Raw genomic sequence first — 20,249 nt, 5'->3', positions numbered from 1 at the left:
GGCGAGACAAAAAACTATGGAAGGCAGTAATTGCTGAGAATGCAGTTAGGAGATTTGGCCCCCTGACAAAGGCCAGAGGAATAGTTGGCCGAAACGTAAAACAAAAATAGTTTGCAATAAATAAATGAATATATGCCATTTTTTTTTTTTTTTATATATGTCCAATTATAATGCACTTGTGCATTATAAGCATACACCCTTGTGCTTGTTTACGCTTTTGTTCAGACAAAAATTATTTACCAAAAACGTTCTCCCAAGTGAATGACTCAAGACCAACTTCTATTCCCATAAAGTCTAACTTCTAATACCAAGAAATATAAAATTAGTTTGAAACTAATTGGATGCCCTCCTCCCCCTCTCAGAATGTGGCCATAATCCACAGGCATGAATCTTACATCTACTCAGCTGGCTAAGAAGTATGTTAAGATTTAGGAACTCCATCCTTTGGCGCATAATGCAGTCAAAGTATACCATCATTTGCAATCTGAACCTAGCTTCAGTGTCCCTCTCACTTCTTTCCAAATCTGCTTGTAGTTCATTTTTTTCTGTCCTCCATCAGGACAATATTGGAGCACTAGTCTTATATAAGGCTACCAAAATTCATAGACTTGTCGACAGGCAAATTTTCTGGGTTCATCAATATATCATGGCTTAGAGAGTAGATGGATTTAGTTAAGGGTTCCACTAGTGGACCCACAACAGGTACCATTTATATGCAATCACATTGTATCTTCCTTGAGCACATCAACCAAAGTCCCTTAGAGATTGTAGTCCAGTGCCAAATGCCATCACTTAAATTTTTGAGCAAGTTCATTCAAGCCTTGGATAGGCTTTCTATGTTTTCAGTACAGTCAAGGAAAGATAAGTGATAGTTCAAAAGACAAGCAATTAGAGGAAAGAAGCTATAAAAAAATCTGTCATCTGAGGCACCTCTACAATGAAGGGGTACAATTTCACTAATCTAGTTTGTTAAAGGGCTACCAACCAAGCAAGTTCACTGGAGCACATTCCATGGAAGTACTTGTAAAATAAACATACTCTTGCCCAATGATTGCTTTTGTAATCTTACGAAATTATATATAAAATAAAAATGCATGTAATACTCTTACATAGCATTTGAGTTTACCTTTTTAAGCTATGTTGATACCTATCCGATTGTGTTGGTTCGATTACCTTCTCAACTGATCTTTTAGAGGACCTCCGAACTGCCAACAACTCAAAACTAGACCGTCATTAGCCAACTCAAAACAAATATATTGACTTCAGGACTAGAAACCTTACGTCCAAATCTATTTTACTTAGCTACTCCTAGCAAACGACCCATCCTACCATCTGTGCAGCTTGGTGAATCACTCTTAACCATCACTTTTTTCTTTAACACACTACACTTTGAACAATGTTCCTTTTTTATGAATCATTTCCTTACACCCAATACCCTGTGTCTAGGCGAGATGTCCATAGTATTACAATGCAATTGTGGCAAGAGGATAGCAGTTTAACATTGCTAGACAGTATGGCACCTATAACATTAGAAATTTTGTGCCATTTTGGAAGGCGTAAACAAAATTAAATTATCTTGCAATAACATTTTCAAAGTTTAAGATTTTTTTACTTCAGATTTGAAATGTTATATCAAATTAAAAGAAAAAAAATTTATTAAACAAAATTACAGTTTTATAGTTTCATTAGGAAAAATAGACATCTTTTCAAATCTTTTTAACGTCATTATACAAAGTAAATCAGTTTGGTATGTAGTTATATCAAGAAAGTCTAATAATTTAGATGTAAAGTTTTAAGAAAAAAAAATACCAAAAGAAATTGGACAATAGAAAAAAAAAATAAAATCAAAGATTCACCATTTTATAATATATATGCATGTATTTTTTTTTTTTTTGAAAAAATAATTTGGACCTCAGGCAACATTTTCTCCAAGGCCAGAACAAAGACAGCAAGAGAAGGAAATCAGGAAAACCTGAAAAGAAAAAAAATAATTTTGAAAGCAAACTATATAGCATAACAATTTTACTTAACTGCAGATTTTAACATTTTTCTTAAAGATTTTATAAATTGAGAATGAAAGTAAAGTGTGAATTGAGAAAGTGTATAACGTTTGCTAACCTCGATGATGACAGTGATAACACTAACTGCCAGGACAATTGTGTAGTATTGTTTCATAAGCTCCAAAATTCTGTTGTAGCAACCGACTGTTGGTTTTGGCTAAAATAAAATATATACATTGAGTTTTAAATTATACCCAAAGCAAGACAAAAATTTGAATCTTCAGTTAAAATCATGGAACAAATGTAAACAGAAATTTAATATTTAGCATATCAACCTTTTCGTAATTTAAATAGAAATTGATAGCATTTGACACTAATTTGCACCAACCCTTAACTTTAATAGCATAGAGAAAATGCATTAAACAACTGTTCTCCAATTTATCCTAAACCTTTTATAATCTGAATTATGGTGTAGATTAGAAAATGTTAATTTTAGTTAGTTTAAAAAGGGTAATGATATCGTCTTCAAACTGGAAAAATTATGAAATTCGATAGTTAAACTACCACTGAGAATTTTTGCATTTCATAAACTTACCTTTATTATCTATAATGATTGAAGAAAAAAAAAAAAAAAAAAAAAAAAAAAAAGCATGCATAGTCCCCTATGAGTGTACAGTAAAAACGGCGTAAAATAAATGACTAAGTTCAGCATTGCCCCCCCCCCCCCCCCCCCATTTAGCCCCAAATGTCCCCAGGGGGATGACAAATCTTGGTAAAAATGAAAACAGTGCAGTTTTAGGCCTCAACATATGTAAATTTGAGTTCTGCACCATGCAAAGTCCATCATTCACCCCCCCCCATTTAGCCCAAAAAGTCCAACACCTTAAAATATTTCACTTTAGCACCATGCAAAACTGCTAAATAGACATACACAAAAGAATGACGTGTATATAGTATATATATGGTAAAATAATTCCAAAAATAAAGTTTATTAGCCCTAAAAGAGCCCCTGGGGCACATCCAAGAGTTATTGTGAAATACAGACAAAATTATAGAAATCAATTAGTTACAACTTTTCAGAAAGTTGTATAAAAATCCAAGGCATCAATTTTTTTTTTTAATAAGCACAAGTGTCAATTTTAGCAATTTCAACCCGAAAGGCACCCCTAGGGATGCAGTTGGAGTTTTCCCGGAAAATCGTTCAGTCACTTTTATTCATATCATGGTTAATGAATGCAAATTCTTTATATTCCAAGGCATAGTTATTGAGAAAAATGTGGACAGACAAGAGTGAATTTACAGGTCCACCCTCCTTTTGTCGGGGGGTGGGGGGGGTGACCAAAAAATAATATATATAAAGTTGCTATGTTCTTATTGAGTGGATTCATTTATTGGATTTTAACTTTTAGTTAGACCTAACAATGCTAAATAATAGTTTCAGATACTGGTTATAATTGTGGTCATATTTGAACGCTTCCTTGCTTGGCTAGTTTAATAACTCACAAACTTGGCCAAAATTCTGCCAGGCCTCCTTGTTATTGGCAGGCATTCATTTGATTCTTTTTCTTAACTCCAAATATACATTTAACCTCTTTGACAATTGATCAAGTTTGTTTCTTCCTATGAAGGTGCCTAGTGTAGGATTCATGATTTTAAATTTTTATTCAAATTAGCTTCTGTCAAAATTATTTCTTGGTACACATGAAATAGATGTTTAGCACAGACTCTACCAGACAAATTACTTCCAAGAAAGAATTTTATTCCTACATATTTAAAAGGAAACCAAAATTAGGTGTTGACTGGTGTGTTAAAGCTGAACTATAAAGGATTAAGCAATCATTGCTTTGAAACTTACCGTAACAGTTGGACCTGTTGAAGGTACGCAAGGATCGCCATCATTCACACCACAACATTTCAGCTAGAAAAAAGATTTTAAAACTTATATCAAGTCAGCTTTCAATATTAGGTTTATGAATCGGAGGTGGGATTTGTGGTAGTTTATAAGATGTAAAAGAAATGGACTTTCATTTTGCTTGGTAAAAACCAAAGATATTCAGGAATGAAAAAGGGTAAATTTGTAGATTAAAACTGATCAGTTCCATATATAAATTTAACTCAAAATTATCCAATTTCCAGGTCATTCTAGCAGTAGCCAATTTTTTTTTTATCGTTTTTCTTCCATACATAAGTGGCAAAGGCACAAGGCTACATAAGATATGTAAAAGTGATCCCACTAAATTATATTAAGTCTTTCAAGATGTTTCCCTACATAACCAGCAAAGTAAAATCTTTGAGAAGGTGATTTACATAAATATAAAAGGTTATAATTGAAACCGATAACATTTAGTCTAGGTTCTTTTTGTCAATACTTTACAAATTTATTTTCTCATTTGAGGAAAACGCAAATATCACATGAAAACATTTCAAATTCTGAAACATGGTTACAGAAAGTTTCAAAAATACTTACAAGTTTTTCAAGATCTCCATAAGCGGTTTCATTTGTAGCCTTTGCTTTAGTTAAACCAGTTTTCAATTCACTCTCAACCTAAAATAGTGTACAATAAAAAAGTTAGGTAGTACAAATCTTTTAATTTAACCCCCCCCTCCCCAAGTCAAATGTTTGACATTTCAAGGTCACTCCAATTGGTTAACAGTCTTAAAATTTAAATCTTTACAATTCGGTCTCATTATTTGCTTCAGAGTTTTTTGTCCTAAATCCCAAAAAGGTTGGTTTGCCAATCATGCTTCTGCAATGGTTTATCCAAGAGAGAAAAAAAAAACGTGCCCCATAACCATACCGATGTAACAAATTTGTTTGAAATAATCTGTTGGGCTAATATAGAGCTTTCAGTAAATCCCAGCTTAATATTTAAGAAAATCGCTCCAGACAAGGCATGGAGCCACTTGATGCAAGGAGAAAAACTTCAAGGTAAAAAATAGCCAACAATAAGTGTTAGATTGCAACCTAGAAAACAGCAATTCTCCCCTTTATCAGAAAAATTGCTTAAAAAAAAAAAAAAAAAAAAAAAAAACTTCCAAAAATACTCTTCCAACTTTGTCTTTAAAAACAAGATGCTGTAACTTTTTTTTTTTTTTTTTTTTTACAGTGATCACCACTTATCAAGGCCCAGAAGCCACTCAGCCATAAGGGTTATTGCAAGTACATTACGTTAGTGTGGAGATTTGATGAAGTGTTTAAGGGGGCGGTTCATTAGGAATTTGTTAATGTTGGACTTTAACACATCCAAGTTGTAGTCCGGTGGGAAGCAGGCAGACGGAACAGAGTTCCACAGAGTTCCACAGGCGTGCAGTTCTAAGAAAGAAGCTTTGTTCATGGAATCCGCATTTTGATTTAGGCACAGATATAGAGTGGGGAAAATTTTTCACAGTGGATTCAGCTAGACGGGTGTCTAGTGTGAAAGATTGGCGAAATGAAAGCTGGATATTATTTTTGCCTACAATCTCCCTCAAAATCTATACACTCCTGCACTAGAGGGCTGCTTTCGATTTTTGTCAAAGTTATTGAATTTAATATAAAATTCAATTTATCTGTTGTACTCCTGTACTTTGGGGTGATCTTGGAATGGATTTTGTTTAGGAGAATAAATGTGCTAACAAGGTGAAATTGAATCGAGTGTTGGGAGGGGGGGGTCAGTGGATATTGTTTAGTTTGGATACACCAACTTAAACTTTTAGACACAAGCAAAATAAAGCCCCTACCAAAAACAAAACCTTGGAAGATATTGTACCAAAGAGGACTAGAGACTAAAGTTTGCTAACTACTGGTAGGCCCCTCACCATTCTAGGAAAAATAGAAACATTCAGGGTCCTTCTCCACAAGTGAAAAACTTACTTTCACCATGACATGTTTGTGCAAATTTCAAAAAATCTTAGGCATGGTTTGAGAAAAATACAAAAGCCAGAGTGAATTACTAGGTCCAATCCCTCCTTTGTCAAGGGCCCAAGATACAGTAAGAGTTACAACTGGTTGACAGGGCAAGAAAAAAAATCTTATCACTTTCATACTGATGCCATAAGTAATCAAAAAGTTCTGAGCAAAATCACAAGAATGCTTGTAACATTTTAAATCTTATTTTTCTTGCAAATATTTACCTTATCTTTGTAGACAATCACAACCACAAAAGCTGCAACTTCAACAGCAAGGATGATAAGCAAGATTGTTGCATACTAGAAATAAAAATGTTAAATTCAGTAAAGAAACGATCATAAACATTCAAAATAAATGACAAGGCTTTGGAAAAGTTATTGACAGTACAGTTAAAATTTAAATTGTTTCAATTTTAAATCTTCAAATCTAGAAATTGAAGAGACCTCTCCACCAAAAACAGAAACCTTCATGCAAGTTTTCAGCCTGATCAGAGAAAGTTTTTGATTCATCAACGTTTCAATGAAAAACTTTCAAAATACTTTACAATAATGGAGAAATAAGGCCAAAATAAAACTTTTGCCCATCTTTACATTGTCAGGAAGAGGTTTGCAATTTTACGACCAACACATTTACTATTGTAACATTAGTTCGTTTTGACTAATTCTTGAGTTATTCCAATTGTAGATATTTGGAGACTAGAAACAAAATTTGCTTAATGAGGTTTCAGCTTCATTTGTAACTAGGAGAAGTGGTAAAATGTACAAGATTAAAACTACACCTGGGTTTGGTTTATGATAACTAAACTGTTACAGAAGCAGTTGTAACAATTTAGGTTATATCTACAAAATTAGTAACTAAAATTTTATAATTTTTTGTAGTTTTATTTGAACATTTAACTATTTTAATGACCTTTTCCAAATTTAAAATCTTTAATGTTTCTGTTAATCCTAATTTTTTTTTTGTTTGGCCATCTATTTTTTTTTTTCCTTCTCTCCTGAATCTAAGATCTACCTGGCTAAAACAAAAAAAACTGCTCACATAAGAAAAGTCAGTCTTTATGTCTAGAGACCCACGCATATCAAAATGAGCACGAGCTCGATTTTGAGCCAATTGTGCATGCATATCTTTGTTGCTATGACATTTGCCTTGTCACGCATTGTCTACAAGATCGTTTTATCTTAGATTATTCTTCAATTTAATAGATCAAGCATAGAATTTTAAGAGAAAGGATTTCCAAATTTAAAACTTCAGTGAATAAAATACAGAAATTAAACTTCTAAAAATAAGATGCCTATCACTGTATAAAGCAGGGCTATACCTATAACTAGATATATAATCTAGTGGAATACATAAAAAGGAACTCACATTGTCCAATATTTTCTGTATTTTAGTAAATACAATGAAAAGCAGAATGCAACATTCATGAAGCATGCTATCTTTTTGTGACCATTAGATTATTAGTAGCAAAAGTAGAATGGTTACTTTCTCTCCCACTTTCCTTTTAACTCCTTAAGTCCCGTAGTATATTTTACTACAGTTAAACCTAATGGCTAAAAATGGGTTACAATACACAAATCTAAAATAAAAGTTCCTTTAAAAAGCAAAATATGGACTCTTCAATAAAGGACACTGAGTACATGTGATATTTTAGAAATCAAAAGGCTATAGACATTCCAGATAAAATTTACACATTACAGTAAGCAAATCAGTTCACATTGCACTTTTAGCAATAAGTGGTTTACTAATGCACAACTCATTTATACAAGTCATGCATCATTGAACAAATAGAATTTTTAGCAAATTTCACAAGAATTGTTAAAAGGTTCCAAAAATTGAGAAGTTGATGAATATAGATGGATTTTATACTTTCCTCACATTAATTATGCAGCAAACAGCATTGTACATTAGATTTTAAAAATAAATTACTTGGTCACATTTATAGGACATTGGAACCTAATGATTAAGAATATTTGATTTTGTGCTAACTTCCCATATTTAACCCAGGTTTGTCAAACTTTTTTTGAAAATGGACCACTAAATGAAATTATATTCCATATCTGTCAACCTAATATCATGCAGCTTACAGACCGATCTATTTTAATGGATACTATATACTTATTTTTGCATGTCAAAAGTTGGATAACTGCAAAATTGTTCAGTATCAGAAAAAAAAAAAAAAAAAAAAAAAGTTTAATTCCTCAGTCTAAAATTAATCAAGTTTTAATCTTGTATCTTTAATGAGCAACCCTTTTTTTTTTTTTTAACAATTTGAGGTTTAATGCATTGTTGCCAAACAGATAAAAGAAATCACTCCAGGAACCAAACCTTCGCTACATAAGTGAGAATCAATATACTACTATCAATAAGAATCTTATGTATTTAACACTTGAGACTGCATGCAGGTAATTAAAGTCATAGCGACCTAGGCTCAGACAGCAAACACAAGTCAGTCATGAATACTAAACATTGACAGCTTATACACTGTTGGGAACTCGCATGTCAGACTTGATAATGCCTTATTCTTACAAACTTATGCGATGCATCTTGACAAAAATGAAATCAGAAATAAGGGCTTACTTTGAAATTACTAAGTTTCTGCATACATTTGATAGGTGGAAAAGAAAAATATAAACAAATCTCTACAATTGCAATGCCGAGTAAATACTGCTTTTTTTCATTTTACTTCAAAGTTCTCAGAAATCAATAACTCCCTCCTGGAGCAAACACTATTTCTTATGAGATAGATATTTAAAGTTATCCTTTACTTCTAAAACACCAAGTTGGGACAGAAGTTGAGTATGTTTTGCGATTTATTGATTTTACTAGTTTCCAGGACAATTCATTTAGTCTGGTGGAGTATGATGCTTTGTGCCATTACCTCAAAGTAACATCACTTGGAGAATGTGCACCATGCATAGTAAAATAGCCATACCAAGGAAATCTTATTTAGGCCACAAATACCATGTGATTTTTAATATTTAGTCAGAGTTTACTTGTATGGAAAAGTATCCTCATGCCAGGTCGTCCTGATAAAAACCTGTATGACACTCGAGGACAGTATCAAGTAGGTATTCAAATGATTAGAATTTGAATTTATTTTAATGTCAATTTCTGAGCAAACGAAAACTTGCATATTTCTGACAAAATACAAGTAGTTGAATGGAAACATCCAAGGTTTCTAAAATTGAAATACAATATCAAGGTGAAAATTCATGCAAAGAAGTTTTCAGAAATATTCAGAAACAAATCAAAATACTAATCTTTGCCAAAAGATATCTATATATTACAATAGCGGGTTATATTTTGTGACAGCTTACATCTGGGTCGTTTGTTATGTACTTTATTTCTTGTCAAATAATTTTACCAATAATTTTTCATAAGTTTTGGTTATAGCTGATGAAACTAAAGTCATCTATTTTTTTAATAATTTTATCAAGAATTCATAAATTTTGATTTCAGCTATGGCTGAAGGAACTCTAGTTATATTTTTCATAAAGTTTTATTTCAGTTTTGATTCAAGCTAATGCACCCAAGTCATATGGATATATATATATATTTTTTTTGAAATTGCAACTTTATAATATATAAAAATCAATAGAACACTAATATATACAAAATCTTGCAAGAATTAAAATATATTTAAGCATACTTTACGACCTGGCTTTGCTAAGCATCCCTGCTAGCTTAGATAAATACTTTTGCAGTTTCAAAAGCTGCAATAATATCAGTCCATATATACTGAACATCTACAGAATGCCAACATCAATATATTACACGAGTCCCCTGTGGAATTTCCACAGGTTCTGCTAATTTGAAATGAATTTAATAAGTGGTTTGTTAAAAGCTAAAATGATCATGTAAGAATTGATCTGAACAAGGCAAAATAGTTTATCAAATTTTATGAGAATCAATTTCTAAAGCAAATGAAGCTCAATATTCAATTTAAATTGAAAAATTTACAGTAGAACTAATAAAATGATGGATCAAAAGCCGATACTGATTTGTCAATTATGAAAGAAAACTTCACACATTGCTGCAAAAATTTATATCAAATTCAAGTTGCCACATGAATATCCTCTTCAGAATTATTTGCAAAATGAAAATCATACAATATCAAGGTGAAAATTTCATGCATAGAAACTTTCAGAAATCTTCAGGAAAGAATCAAATTGTGAAATGATATCACGTGCATGTCATTCACAAACCGTTTTAATGCCTCATGTGTTCAGTGTGGCTAAATGAACAATTCACAAAAGCCATGAAGTGACATGTTTATATAAATATCAACTACCAAAGAGTTCTAATTTGTCTATTTTTGTGAATAGTTTTCCATTATCCTAGAATTTGATACAAATGCTCAACCTATTAAAAGAGGACATTAAATAGACAATATATTGTTCATGCACGGATTTTTTTTGTCATCAAATCTGGTTAGAAGGGAACGGGTTTTTCCACCAAGGTTCAAAACCCAACTGTTTTCAGCAGTTACGTATCAATCACATGTTCATAATATATTATGCATTAATGACTAAATATTTTCTTCCAAGCAAACTAGCAAGGCTATGCAGCGTTGCCCGGTTTCATAGATAAAATAGAATTAGAAAGTGCAACATTGTTTGAAAGGTCCTCCCAAGGACTAAACAAACGAATATAAGATTATCACAACCAGCCAGAGTCATACAGGAGTGGAATATGTTTATACATGTTTCTTTGGTAGTTTCTGAAATTTCACTGAAGACAGAAATACAATTTTCATTTCTACATTTCAATATGTTGCTTCTATTTATAATGATCAAAACTTTACAAACTAGATTCTAAAGAGAATCTTAATATTCTAGAAGACCCACCCCCTTCCTGCTAACAAATAATCCAGTTAACTTACCAATCCCAAAAGGAATCTGATTTCTTTCCAGGCTCCACAACAACCAAGGAAAGAAATTATAAGAATCAGAACGCTAGCAGCCAGAAGGACATACAAGCCCATACGTATCGAAGTCGGTGACAAAAGTGAACTTATGTCTTTAAGTTCTGATATCTTATCACTTGCTTCTTCCAATGTTCCAGGTCTAAGAATGAAAACCAAACTTCCAATCACACCAGCTAATGACAGCACCTTCAAAGAGAAAGGGATATTTTTTTAAAGTCAAAAATTCAACTTATAGAATTTACATAAATTGAAAAAATTAAAATACAAGTTTTCTGTAACTGTAAAAAGGTTACAATGACAGTCCAAACATAACATTTGTTCATCCAATACCAACAAGTTGTTGAATCGCTCTGTGTCATGGCTTTGTTCTCCATCTGTTCTTATGAACGTATCACCATTTTTAACAATGGCAGCTGTTGAGGGAAAATGGATTCAAAATTGTAAAAATAAGACTACGTTCGTGATGGAATCGATTTTAGCAATCGTTTAAGAGAACTTAATTTCTAAAATTATTTTCCTTTTATCTTACACAATCTCTGGTTTGACCGGATTGCACACCGACATGAGCATTCTCATGAAGATTTTCCAAGATTTACTACTTCTGCGTTGATGACAAATTGTCACGTTCGATAGTGGGTATCAAAATATGTACAGGTTGTATAAGGAGTTCATATTATAAGCATATATGAGAGAAGAGTTCATACTTTTCTTTATGAACTGTGTCTTCCTCGGTGTCGATCACAGTTGTTGACTGAAATGAAATACATGTTCAATAGTTTACAGACAATGAAACATACTGGAACCTGGAGGAGTGTCTAAGGGACCACATGTACAACCATCTTATATTTTTTTTTATTCCAGTTCTCTCAGGTTTCTGGAGACTTGTCTTTCAACCTCTGCTTCTAGGTGGAGTTTGGCACAGGCTCCCTCACATCCCATTAGTTTGCCAAAATCTCTCACAATTGAGTTCCAGTGATTTAGCCGATCTGGTCATGCATCTATGTGGCGTGAACAGTGTCACTTACCAATTATGGTTTTTGGATTTATAAATTATGTTTATTGCTAACTACAGCTAAATCTACAAACATCACTTAACTATTTGCATAATTAATTTTCAGTTGAAGTTATTTAACAAAACAATATTTTTCTTAAAACAGGAAGCCCTACTTGTATTGCCTTCACAATTTCATCTACTCCATGTGGTATCAATCTAAAATTATCAGAATGAGGCCGCAAGGTGTTGGGGGGGGGGGGAAAAAAAAAGGAAAATAATGAACTTACAAAAATGACAAAGTTCAAGAACAGTAGAATGTACTTCAGTATATTGTTACCACAGCCAGCCACCATCTTGATTGTTTCTTTAAATAAAAATAAAAAGTTTTAACATTTCAATTACAACTTGCAAAATATTTTGGAATAGACAATTACAAATGCGTAAAGATTTCTTATAAAAGAGATAAGTTGTTTTTTGAAAGTGAAAACAATTTCACCTCCATTAAAATTCCAAGAATTCAATTTTTTGTTTACAATTGAACACTGAATATTTAATTTCTAAAATATATGAAAAATAGAAAGGTTTCAAATTAACCAAGTTAAAATTTGAATTAATATGAAACCAAGGTTAATGCATTTAAAATCCCATTTAGAGTTGCTTAGATTTGCCGTAGAAATTTTTTTAATGTGATTGGGTTTTTTCAATTCAAAAAGATTAAAATTATGAATTATAAACATTCTATCTAATGAAGCAAATATAGAGAATATTCAAATAAAAGCAAAAATTGAAGTGGGTTCAAATAAAGAATTATTTGATACTCTGTTAAAATAACAAAGAATCACTTTTCTTGATTTTATGACAGCACTCCTTTTATTGACAATTCTCACCACTTCACTTTAAAGTTTTCTCAGCTTCCAGACACTACTCATTGTCGTCTACAAGTCATCCTTAACACTCACATGTAAATTATTTTTTATATTAGACCTCATCTTGTTTTAGTGGCTACAGGTAGATTTGTAACTAGGTGCTTCAACCAAAAGCAATTTTTGATTAAATGATATGAGACCCCCCTCCCCCCCAAAAAAAAAATCAATTTGTAAAACCTAAAGTAAAACTTCAGGTCAGAGTTTCAGAAATGTTCCCAGTGAAGAGATTTAGTGTGAAAAATAACCTTAGTGACACAATATGGTTTCCGTTCTGCTAGATCTACAGCAGATGTGCTTACAGTTATATCTCATAGGATAAGCGAATCTCGACAGAGGCAACCTTTCTAGGGCAATTGCTCTTGACATATCAAAGGCCTTTGATAGGGGTATGGCATAAAGGTTTACTTCACAAGATCTCCAGCTATGGTATAGCTGGAAATGTCTTAATTATCAAATCATTTCTCTCTGATAGGTTCATAAGAGTAGTAGTTGATGGGCGAAAATCAGAAGCTCACAGTATAAATGCTGGAGTCCCTTAGGGGTCGATCCTGGGCCCAACTCTTTTCCTGATCTACATTAATGATCTTCCAAATCACATCCTTACATCATTCGTAGACATTTTTGCTGATGACACTACCATCTATGGTAGCACATCTAAGACAGTAAACGACCAAGTTCTCTCCGATTCTCTCTCCTGATCTTGATCACGTTGTACAATGGGGAAAGGAGTGGCTGGTTACTTTTAATACATCTAAAACCAAGCTTCTATCTTTACATCAACGTTCTGATCCCCATCTGGCATCAATTAAAATGAATGGCTCTCGTCTTGGGAGGCCTCAAGTTTTGACAGGCTTCTGGGCTTGACCTTTACTCCTGATCTTAAATGGAATACGTACATCAAATCTGTTGCCAAGGCCGCTGGAAAAATGGTCGGATCCTTCTATCAATCTAGTAGATATCTCACTGCTGATGCAATTCTCTATCTATATAAGAGCCAGATACATCCAAGGATGGAGTACTGTTGCCACATATGGGCAGGAGCTGCTAGAAAAGACTTGTCCTGCCTTGATAGGGTTCAAAATAGACTTTGTGGCCTAGTGGGAGATGTTCTTTTCTCTTCGCTGCAACCTCTGTCTCACAGAAGAGATGTTGCGAGTTTGTCTCTGCTTTATCGTTATTTTCATGGAAAGTGTTCAACTGAGCTTCAATCTATGGTCCCCCCTTCGCCAAACTTTCACACGAAACACTAGACTAGCTGAAAACATTATCAATAATTTTCCCCACTCTTTATCTGTACCTAAACCTAAACATAGATTCCATGATCAAAGCTTCTTCCTTAGAACTGCACGCCTGTGGAATTGTCTTCCGTTTTCCTGCTTTCCAGTTTTCTATAATATGGTTGTCTTCAAGTCCAACGTGAACAAATTTCTGATGAGCCGTTCCACTTAAGTTAACAAATTTACCGAACTTCCATTACTATCGATTACTATATTGTCCTTTTGACTACTCTACACTCTTTAACCCTTATCCTTGAGTGGCCTATCGGCCTTGATAAGTGGTGACGTTTATGTAAAAAAAAAAAAAAAGTAGCTATTTTTGTATTGTCATCACTGAATGTGGCACAAATTTCTGCAAAACCGTTTTCCCCAGTCTAGATGGGTGGAGGTATTCCCAGTCTAGACGTGTGTGTGTGTGTGGGGGGGGGGGATATTCCCAGTCTAGATGGGTCCAAGGGGGGAGTGGAGAGGGAGGAGATATCCCAGTCTAGACTGGGGCAGGGGATTTTAGTGCATGAAAGGAGTTCAGTAGCAGCATTTGTTTCCGCTAACATCATAAAGTGACTGCATATGTTAGCTTTTTGTTTAGTGCACGTATGTGCAAAGTTTTGTGAAGAGTTGTTTATGAAGGTTACTGGTTGCATCTGCTTAGTGGCTTTGGGTTAGCTGCATTTTTGACTTTAGAATAAAAAACCATAAGACAGAAATAGATATATCAAATTAGGCTGCTTGGAGAGTTGATACTTAAACATTCATTACTGCTTCCCATACGATCACACGAAAAATTTGAAAATTCATATTTAAAAAAGGATTTTTTGCAGATCTAATACTAACGGCTTTGAAATCCTTCATTAGTCTGAAGAATCCTTTTGGATTCTATTTACCTAAGCTTTTAACTTTAAACATTCACTGAGAAATCCTTCCATTGAATTGACACGAACGATTCAAAACAGAATTTATTTATTTATTTTTTTTTTTTTAGACATTTGTACATTGCAAGACGCGAGAATGTTGAAAAATATTTTACTAAAATTGAAAGTCGAGTAGTAATTATGTTACACGATTTAACATGGCTGAGAAAATCAATTTTAGGCTTAAATTAATGCATACCAAAATCAATCCGACTTGTTCAGCCAAGGGAAAATAACGAAACTTAATATAGTTGCACACTTATAACTAGAGAAAATTTGATTTTAATGCATTTGGTAACAGTTATTCATTCTATATTTTTTTGATTTAATTCCCATTGTATTGTATTATTGCCCCTGTAAATCTTTCAACCCAATTTAGATCTGGACAATTTTAAGTCCAAAAAATTTATGCTGCATATGCTAGTTTCAATCACATCTGATGGAAGGGGGGGGGGCATTAAGAAAATTAAAAAGATGTCCTTTGGCCATTTACTTACATGTTAGCTTTCCAAATAAAGTTTGCAGGGTTTTTTGGTGATGAAACTGGAAAAAGAAAATTTTTATAATTTTGAAAAACGTTTCAATTCTAAACATTTACTAATGTCAAACAAGGTAAATTGTCACAGACACATAAGGACTATGATTATGACCAGATTTACAGAGGGCATCCTAAGTGCTCCCTACTCAGGATGCCCTCTGTAAAACAGCCAAAAGTTTGCATCAAAATACAAAAATGAAATGAACAGTTGGAGAAAGAATTTCAAAGACAAACAGTACAAGGAAAAGAACTGATTAGAGTACAAGATTTTCTAGCATCTGGGGATCTATACAGTGGAGATGTGGGATTTTGCCAATTATCAAGTTAGGCCTGGAATATTTATGTTGAGAGGGGTAGGAGTTCACTAAGTTTGGAGCATATTCTGTGGCAGTACTTGTAAAATAAGTAGCACGATGCAACATTGCAGAGATGGGATGGTCTGGTACTTGGCAGACTACAGAGAATGTTCCATGCATAGCTGAATGATAGTGCAACAGGATTTTTAACTTGGTAGAGGAGACACCTTGGCAGACATGAAAGTGTATTATGCATATTCAAATTTGAATGTTAGACTGATTTGAGGGGGGAAAAAAAAAAAAAAAAAAAAAAAAAAAAAAAAAAAAGTGCAACATGACGTTCACTATCCAAGGAAATAAATGCTTCCAGCTCCCATTTCTACAAATTACATTTATCAGAAGAACCCCATTTAAGAAAATATTAAGTTAAGGGAAGAGGAGATAACTCTTGCATTGCAGAAATCAAGAGTAGATTGTGAAAAGGTCTCTTGACAAGCTACTAACCTATTAGTAAACAGGGTGTAGACAGTAGCAAGCTGGGTCACCTTAATCTATACTCCTATAAATTTGTTTTTCTTGTGAATTGATATTCATATTAAAAACCTTTTTCTATTTAAAAAGAAAAAACTATGGGTCATGGAATTGCATTCACAAGCAAAAGATATAGCTAATTTGCATATTCTTTTAAACATTCATTTTAATTCCCTTTTTAGTTTTTTCGGTTTTCCTTATAGGATAATCATCTTTAGTTAATTATGTGTAATTATATTCATGCAGATATTCTACAGGATTTACACTTGCCTAATATTTTCGTAAAAAGTTTAGTTAACAAAACTTTCCATATTTATGTATTTTTTTTGTTTAAAAAATTTTCCTACCGAACGCCTAGAATTTTTGGTCTACAGACATGAAACTTCATACAAGGTATTTGAAGCCACCTGAAACTATATTTGCGTTTAGTCTCGGAAAATTTGTACAAAAGTGAGAAAAATTTTTTTTAAATAAAATTTGCCAGGTGAAGGTTTAATGCCGGCATTCCGAATAATGTAATGACTATTGATTCACGTTTTAATTTTTAGCCTTGCAAACATGTCTTCATAGCTCAGTCATTAACCGAAGTAAAAATACATAAGCTAAGCGTTTGTTTCAATTCTCAGGTGGTGGCGCACAATTTATTTCATTACTATATATTGGGTCCAATATAATTGGAAATCCACATTAATCAAAATATAAGTGTATTTTATGACCAGGAAATGCCGGGTACCCTGCTAATCCACAACAATTTCCACTCAGGAAATAAGATGTCTGAAACTGTTGCAGCCCTCATAGTAAACAAATGATATCCATAAAATTAAATGCAATTGAAGAAATGCATATTTAAGCAAAGAAATACATTTTCAGAGAAATTAGTCTGTAATGCTTAGTGTAATGCATACAGTAAGTTTTAACTGTTCAGTTTGTCTTAAAATAGCAAAAATGAAGAGTTTCATTTTTCAGTTGCTATTCTAGTGAGTAAAAGTAAATAGCTGCTTCTGCCCCACTGAATTTAAAAAAAAAAAAAAAAAAAAAAAAAAAGCTGTACAACTGACAAGTTTTGGAAGTTCTCAGAAGTACAAATTTTAGAAAGTTTATAGAATACTAGCAGGCCAACCAGCATTGCTTGCTTATAAAATATGATTGCATATGATTAATTCATGCTGATTTCGTATTATCACTGAATATTAGATTGTAGCTAATATGTAGCCATTTCAAATGTTTAAAAAAAAAAAAAAAAAAAAAACTCGAGTGCCATCAAAACCAGAATATGTAGCTCTTCAATGTTATCCATCATCTGACCCAAGTCCATACACATAAAAACTTAAAATATTGTTAAAGTTATAAACATGCATTTGCATAGGCATAGAAATAACATTTAATAGACTTCTACCAACCAAGTTCCATTTTTGACACCTTAGCAGCTATTTTTATCAACTAAAAAAATTAAATTTGTTCCGGATCCAAAACCCCTCTATTTCAAGTTTCCAGTATGTAGACAAAAAATTGACAGTAATTTGGTAGAAACAATTACTCCGACAAAATCATTTATATTGAAATCACCGTTATTCCAGTGATAGGTTGATTTATAAGATTTTTTAGAATGCTATGCTCCGGGCAGTTAAGATGCATAAACATCCAATCAAATATACATTTATTAGCAAATGTGTCATTGACAAGTAAATGTCTGCCAGCAGTAGTATTAATTCTAATGGTAGCAGTACTGACAAGGCTTAAATCATTTGAACCAGCTCACAAGCAACTTGTTAAACAATTCACTCACATTTACTGAACAGCATGAAGTCTGGACATTTGAAGACAATTAGAGCCTTTTTAGAAATCAACTCTGAAGCAATTTGTAATGCATCTTTGTGGCCATTCAATTGACACCTAAAAGAGACCTGCATCTGAACACCTTGGAAAACCTCACTAGTTTACCTCGGATTTTTAAATACTGAAAATGGATCTTCTGCATCTCAGGACAGACCAATTAGTCTTCTGTGCATTATTAAAATGACGATTAAGCCATGAATTGACTCAATGATAGTTATTGAGGGCAAACAAATAAAGTGACATTCACTCATTTCAAAATAAAATCTTAATGGTTACTTGTATAAATTTATGTATCCACATAAAATGTTAGGAGATATTTCAGCCTGTTGAGTGTTTACAGGTAAACATTGAAAATTACGTGCAACTTGAGTTTCACATTTTTATAACACCCTAGCCTAGGTGTTTGGAGGGGGTGTAGAGAAAAAAAAAGTGATAGTAGGCAGGCTCAAACTTTTACCATGAAAGAGCAAAAGAACGTAAAAAAAAGTGACGTCATGTCAATTGCCAAACGGGATGTGACAAAGGTTTAAATTAAGACTAGTTTATCAAAAGAGGGGGGGATGACTTTCACAAATATTGACAAAAAAGCGGCCCCTCCTTGTAGAAAAGTGCCCAGTTGAAGAGGAAGGAATTAACGTTTCCAGCCAATTTTTCGATATGTCGTCCGAAGAGTCAAGCATCAAAACCATACCAGTCTCGTGAAAATCAGTTGCTTTTGTCGAAAGTTTTAGGCAAACATACAGGTTAAATTTATGCTATAGATAATTCACTCCTAGACTAACCTATCATCATCAAGTTTACAATTCAATTGCTAGGCATAATGCAGGTTATATTTAATTTACTTTTTTTGTACTGGTGGCAAAGGAGAGGATAGCACTTTAAAATTAAAATACTTTATTTGTGAAATTTTTTTAATAGGTATTTGACATCAATTAACAAAGTGCGAATTTCCATTTTTTTTTTTTTTAGATTGGGCGGGGGGGGGGGACACAATATTACCATAATCAATTTAAAACATTTCAGATTTGCATTAAGTTTGACCCATAATCATTAGACACCAGTTAAGATTCCACAAATTTAAATTTGAAACTGGAGCCTAAACTCCAAATTTTAGAGATTTTAGAATTAATTTGTAATGGATTTTGATCAAACTTAGAATATGGATTCCAGACATAAGGAAGAGAATTACATTCTGATTTTTAATCTTAGTAAAAGGATGAACATAGTGAAATAGTGTTATGCTGGGAAAGGAATTCAGTTTTCACTTTTACTTGCCCCCCGGGGGGGGGGTTAGTATTACTTTAACAAAACCATCAACGGCCTTAAGTTCTAGTTTCAAGAATTTATCTAATAAAATTATTAGTTGAAGTGGAAAAACGATTAGTTTATTCTTGGATATTTGATACAAAAAAATGTGCAGTCTTGGCAATGAAAAAACTTCACATGTAAAATTTATACCTAGTATTAATTTCATTTTTATTAAATGTATTTGATGAGGATAAAAAAAAATCATAAAATAAGAACCTTAGTATCTGTTGAATATCCTCTGATAAAAAGATATCATTGTCAAGCGAATATGATTACATCTTATACAAACAAGAAATGTACGCTTGGCAAGACGAACTTGTTAAATAGTTGTAGGAAACTGATCACAATGACATGTTGCAGATGAGTTCTTAGTTCGTATGAATGCATAAAAATGCAAGGAAAAGTTGAATACGTGCAAGAAATATTGCTGTTTTTGTTAATATTTTGTTGGCTTTGATATCAATTCTCTCTGGCATGAGGTGTTCTCTTGCCAAGCTGTTTATAAAGGTCATAAAATAATGTGCTTAGATCTCAGGAATCAGTCATGTAACGTTATGGCTACAATGTTCTTAATGTCCACCACATACAAAGATCTAAAGTTCAAATGGGTACACATGTGGTTTCTAATTAGGCGTCTCAAAGTCATTATCTTTGAAGATGCATTTGTTTCTTTGAACAAATCTAGTATTTTGGAAAACACTGAATTTGACACCAAATGAAAGATTTCATGCTTACTTTATTGTCAATCTCGATATTATCTTGATCTTCAACTACTTATTGGAAAAAAGAATCTATAGCATTAGAAAAATCATTTCT

At 32.9% G+C, this 20,249-nt stretch overlaps 1 protein-coding gene across 6 annotated transcripts in view; it reads right to left on the bottom strand.

Moving 5' to 3' along the window:
- Positions 1 to 1,637: 1,637 nt before the first annotated feature.
- Positions 1,638 to 20,249, bottom strand: part of LOC145293676 (CD9 antigen-like) — an 89,243-nt gene continuing 70,631 nt past the window's right edge. For all 6 annotated transcript variants that reach the window (XM_080140055.1, XM_080140054.1, XM_080140058.1 and 3 more), the window contains exons 2-9: positions 15,422 to 15,467; positions 12,098 to 12,174; positions 10,772 to 11,002; positions 6,114 to 6,188; positions 4,468 to 4,545; positions 3,856 to 3,918; positions 2,119 to 2,217; positions 1,638 to 1,972 (exon numbers count right to left, since the gene is read on the bottom strand). In XM_080140055.1, the coding sequence (XP_079996181.1) occupies positions 1,913 to 1,972; positions 2,119 to 2,217; positions 3,856 to 3,918; positions 4,468 to 4,545; positions 6,114 to 6,188; positions 10,772 to 11,002; positions 12,098 to 12,163 (672 nt within the window). In that variant the 5' untranslated portion in view covers positions 12,164 to 12,174; positions 15,422 to 15,467 and the 3' untranslated portion in view covers positions 1,638 to 1,912. The remainder of the gene's footprint in view (positions 1,973 to 2,118; positions 2,218 to 3,855; positions 3,919 to 4,467; positions 4,546 to 6,113; positions 6,189 to 10,771; positions 11,003 to 12,097; positions 12,175 to 15,421; positions 15,468 to 20,249) is intronic.

The sequence above is a fragment of the Euprymna scolopes genome, chromosome 15 (assembly GCF_053919585.1).
Source record: "Euprymna scolopes isolate OS-2025 chromosome 15, ASM5391958v1, whole genome shotgun sequence".
In the NCBI taxonomy this organism is placed as follows: domain Eukaryota; kingdom Metazoa; phylum Mollusca; class Cephalopoda; order Sepiida; family Sepiolidae; genus Euprymna; species Euprymna scolopes.
The sequence above is the reverse complement of the archived record's forward strand: the minus strand, read 5'-3'. Positions and strand labels throughout refer to the sequence as shown.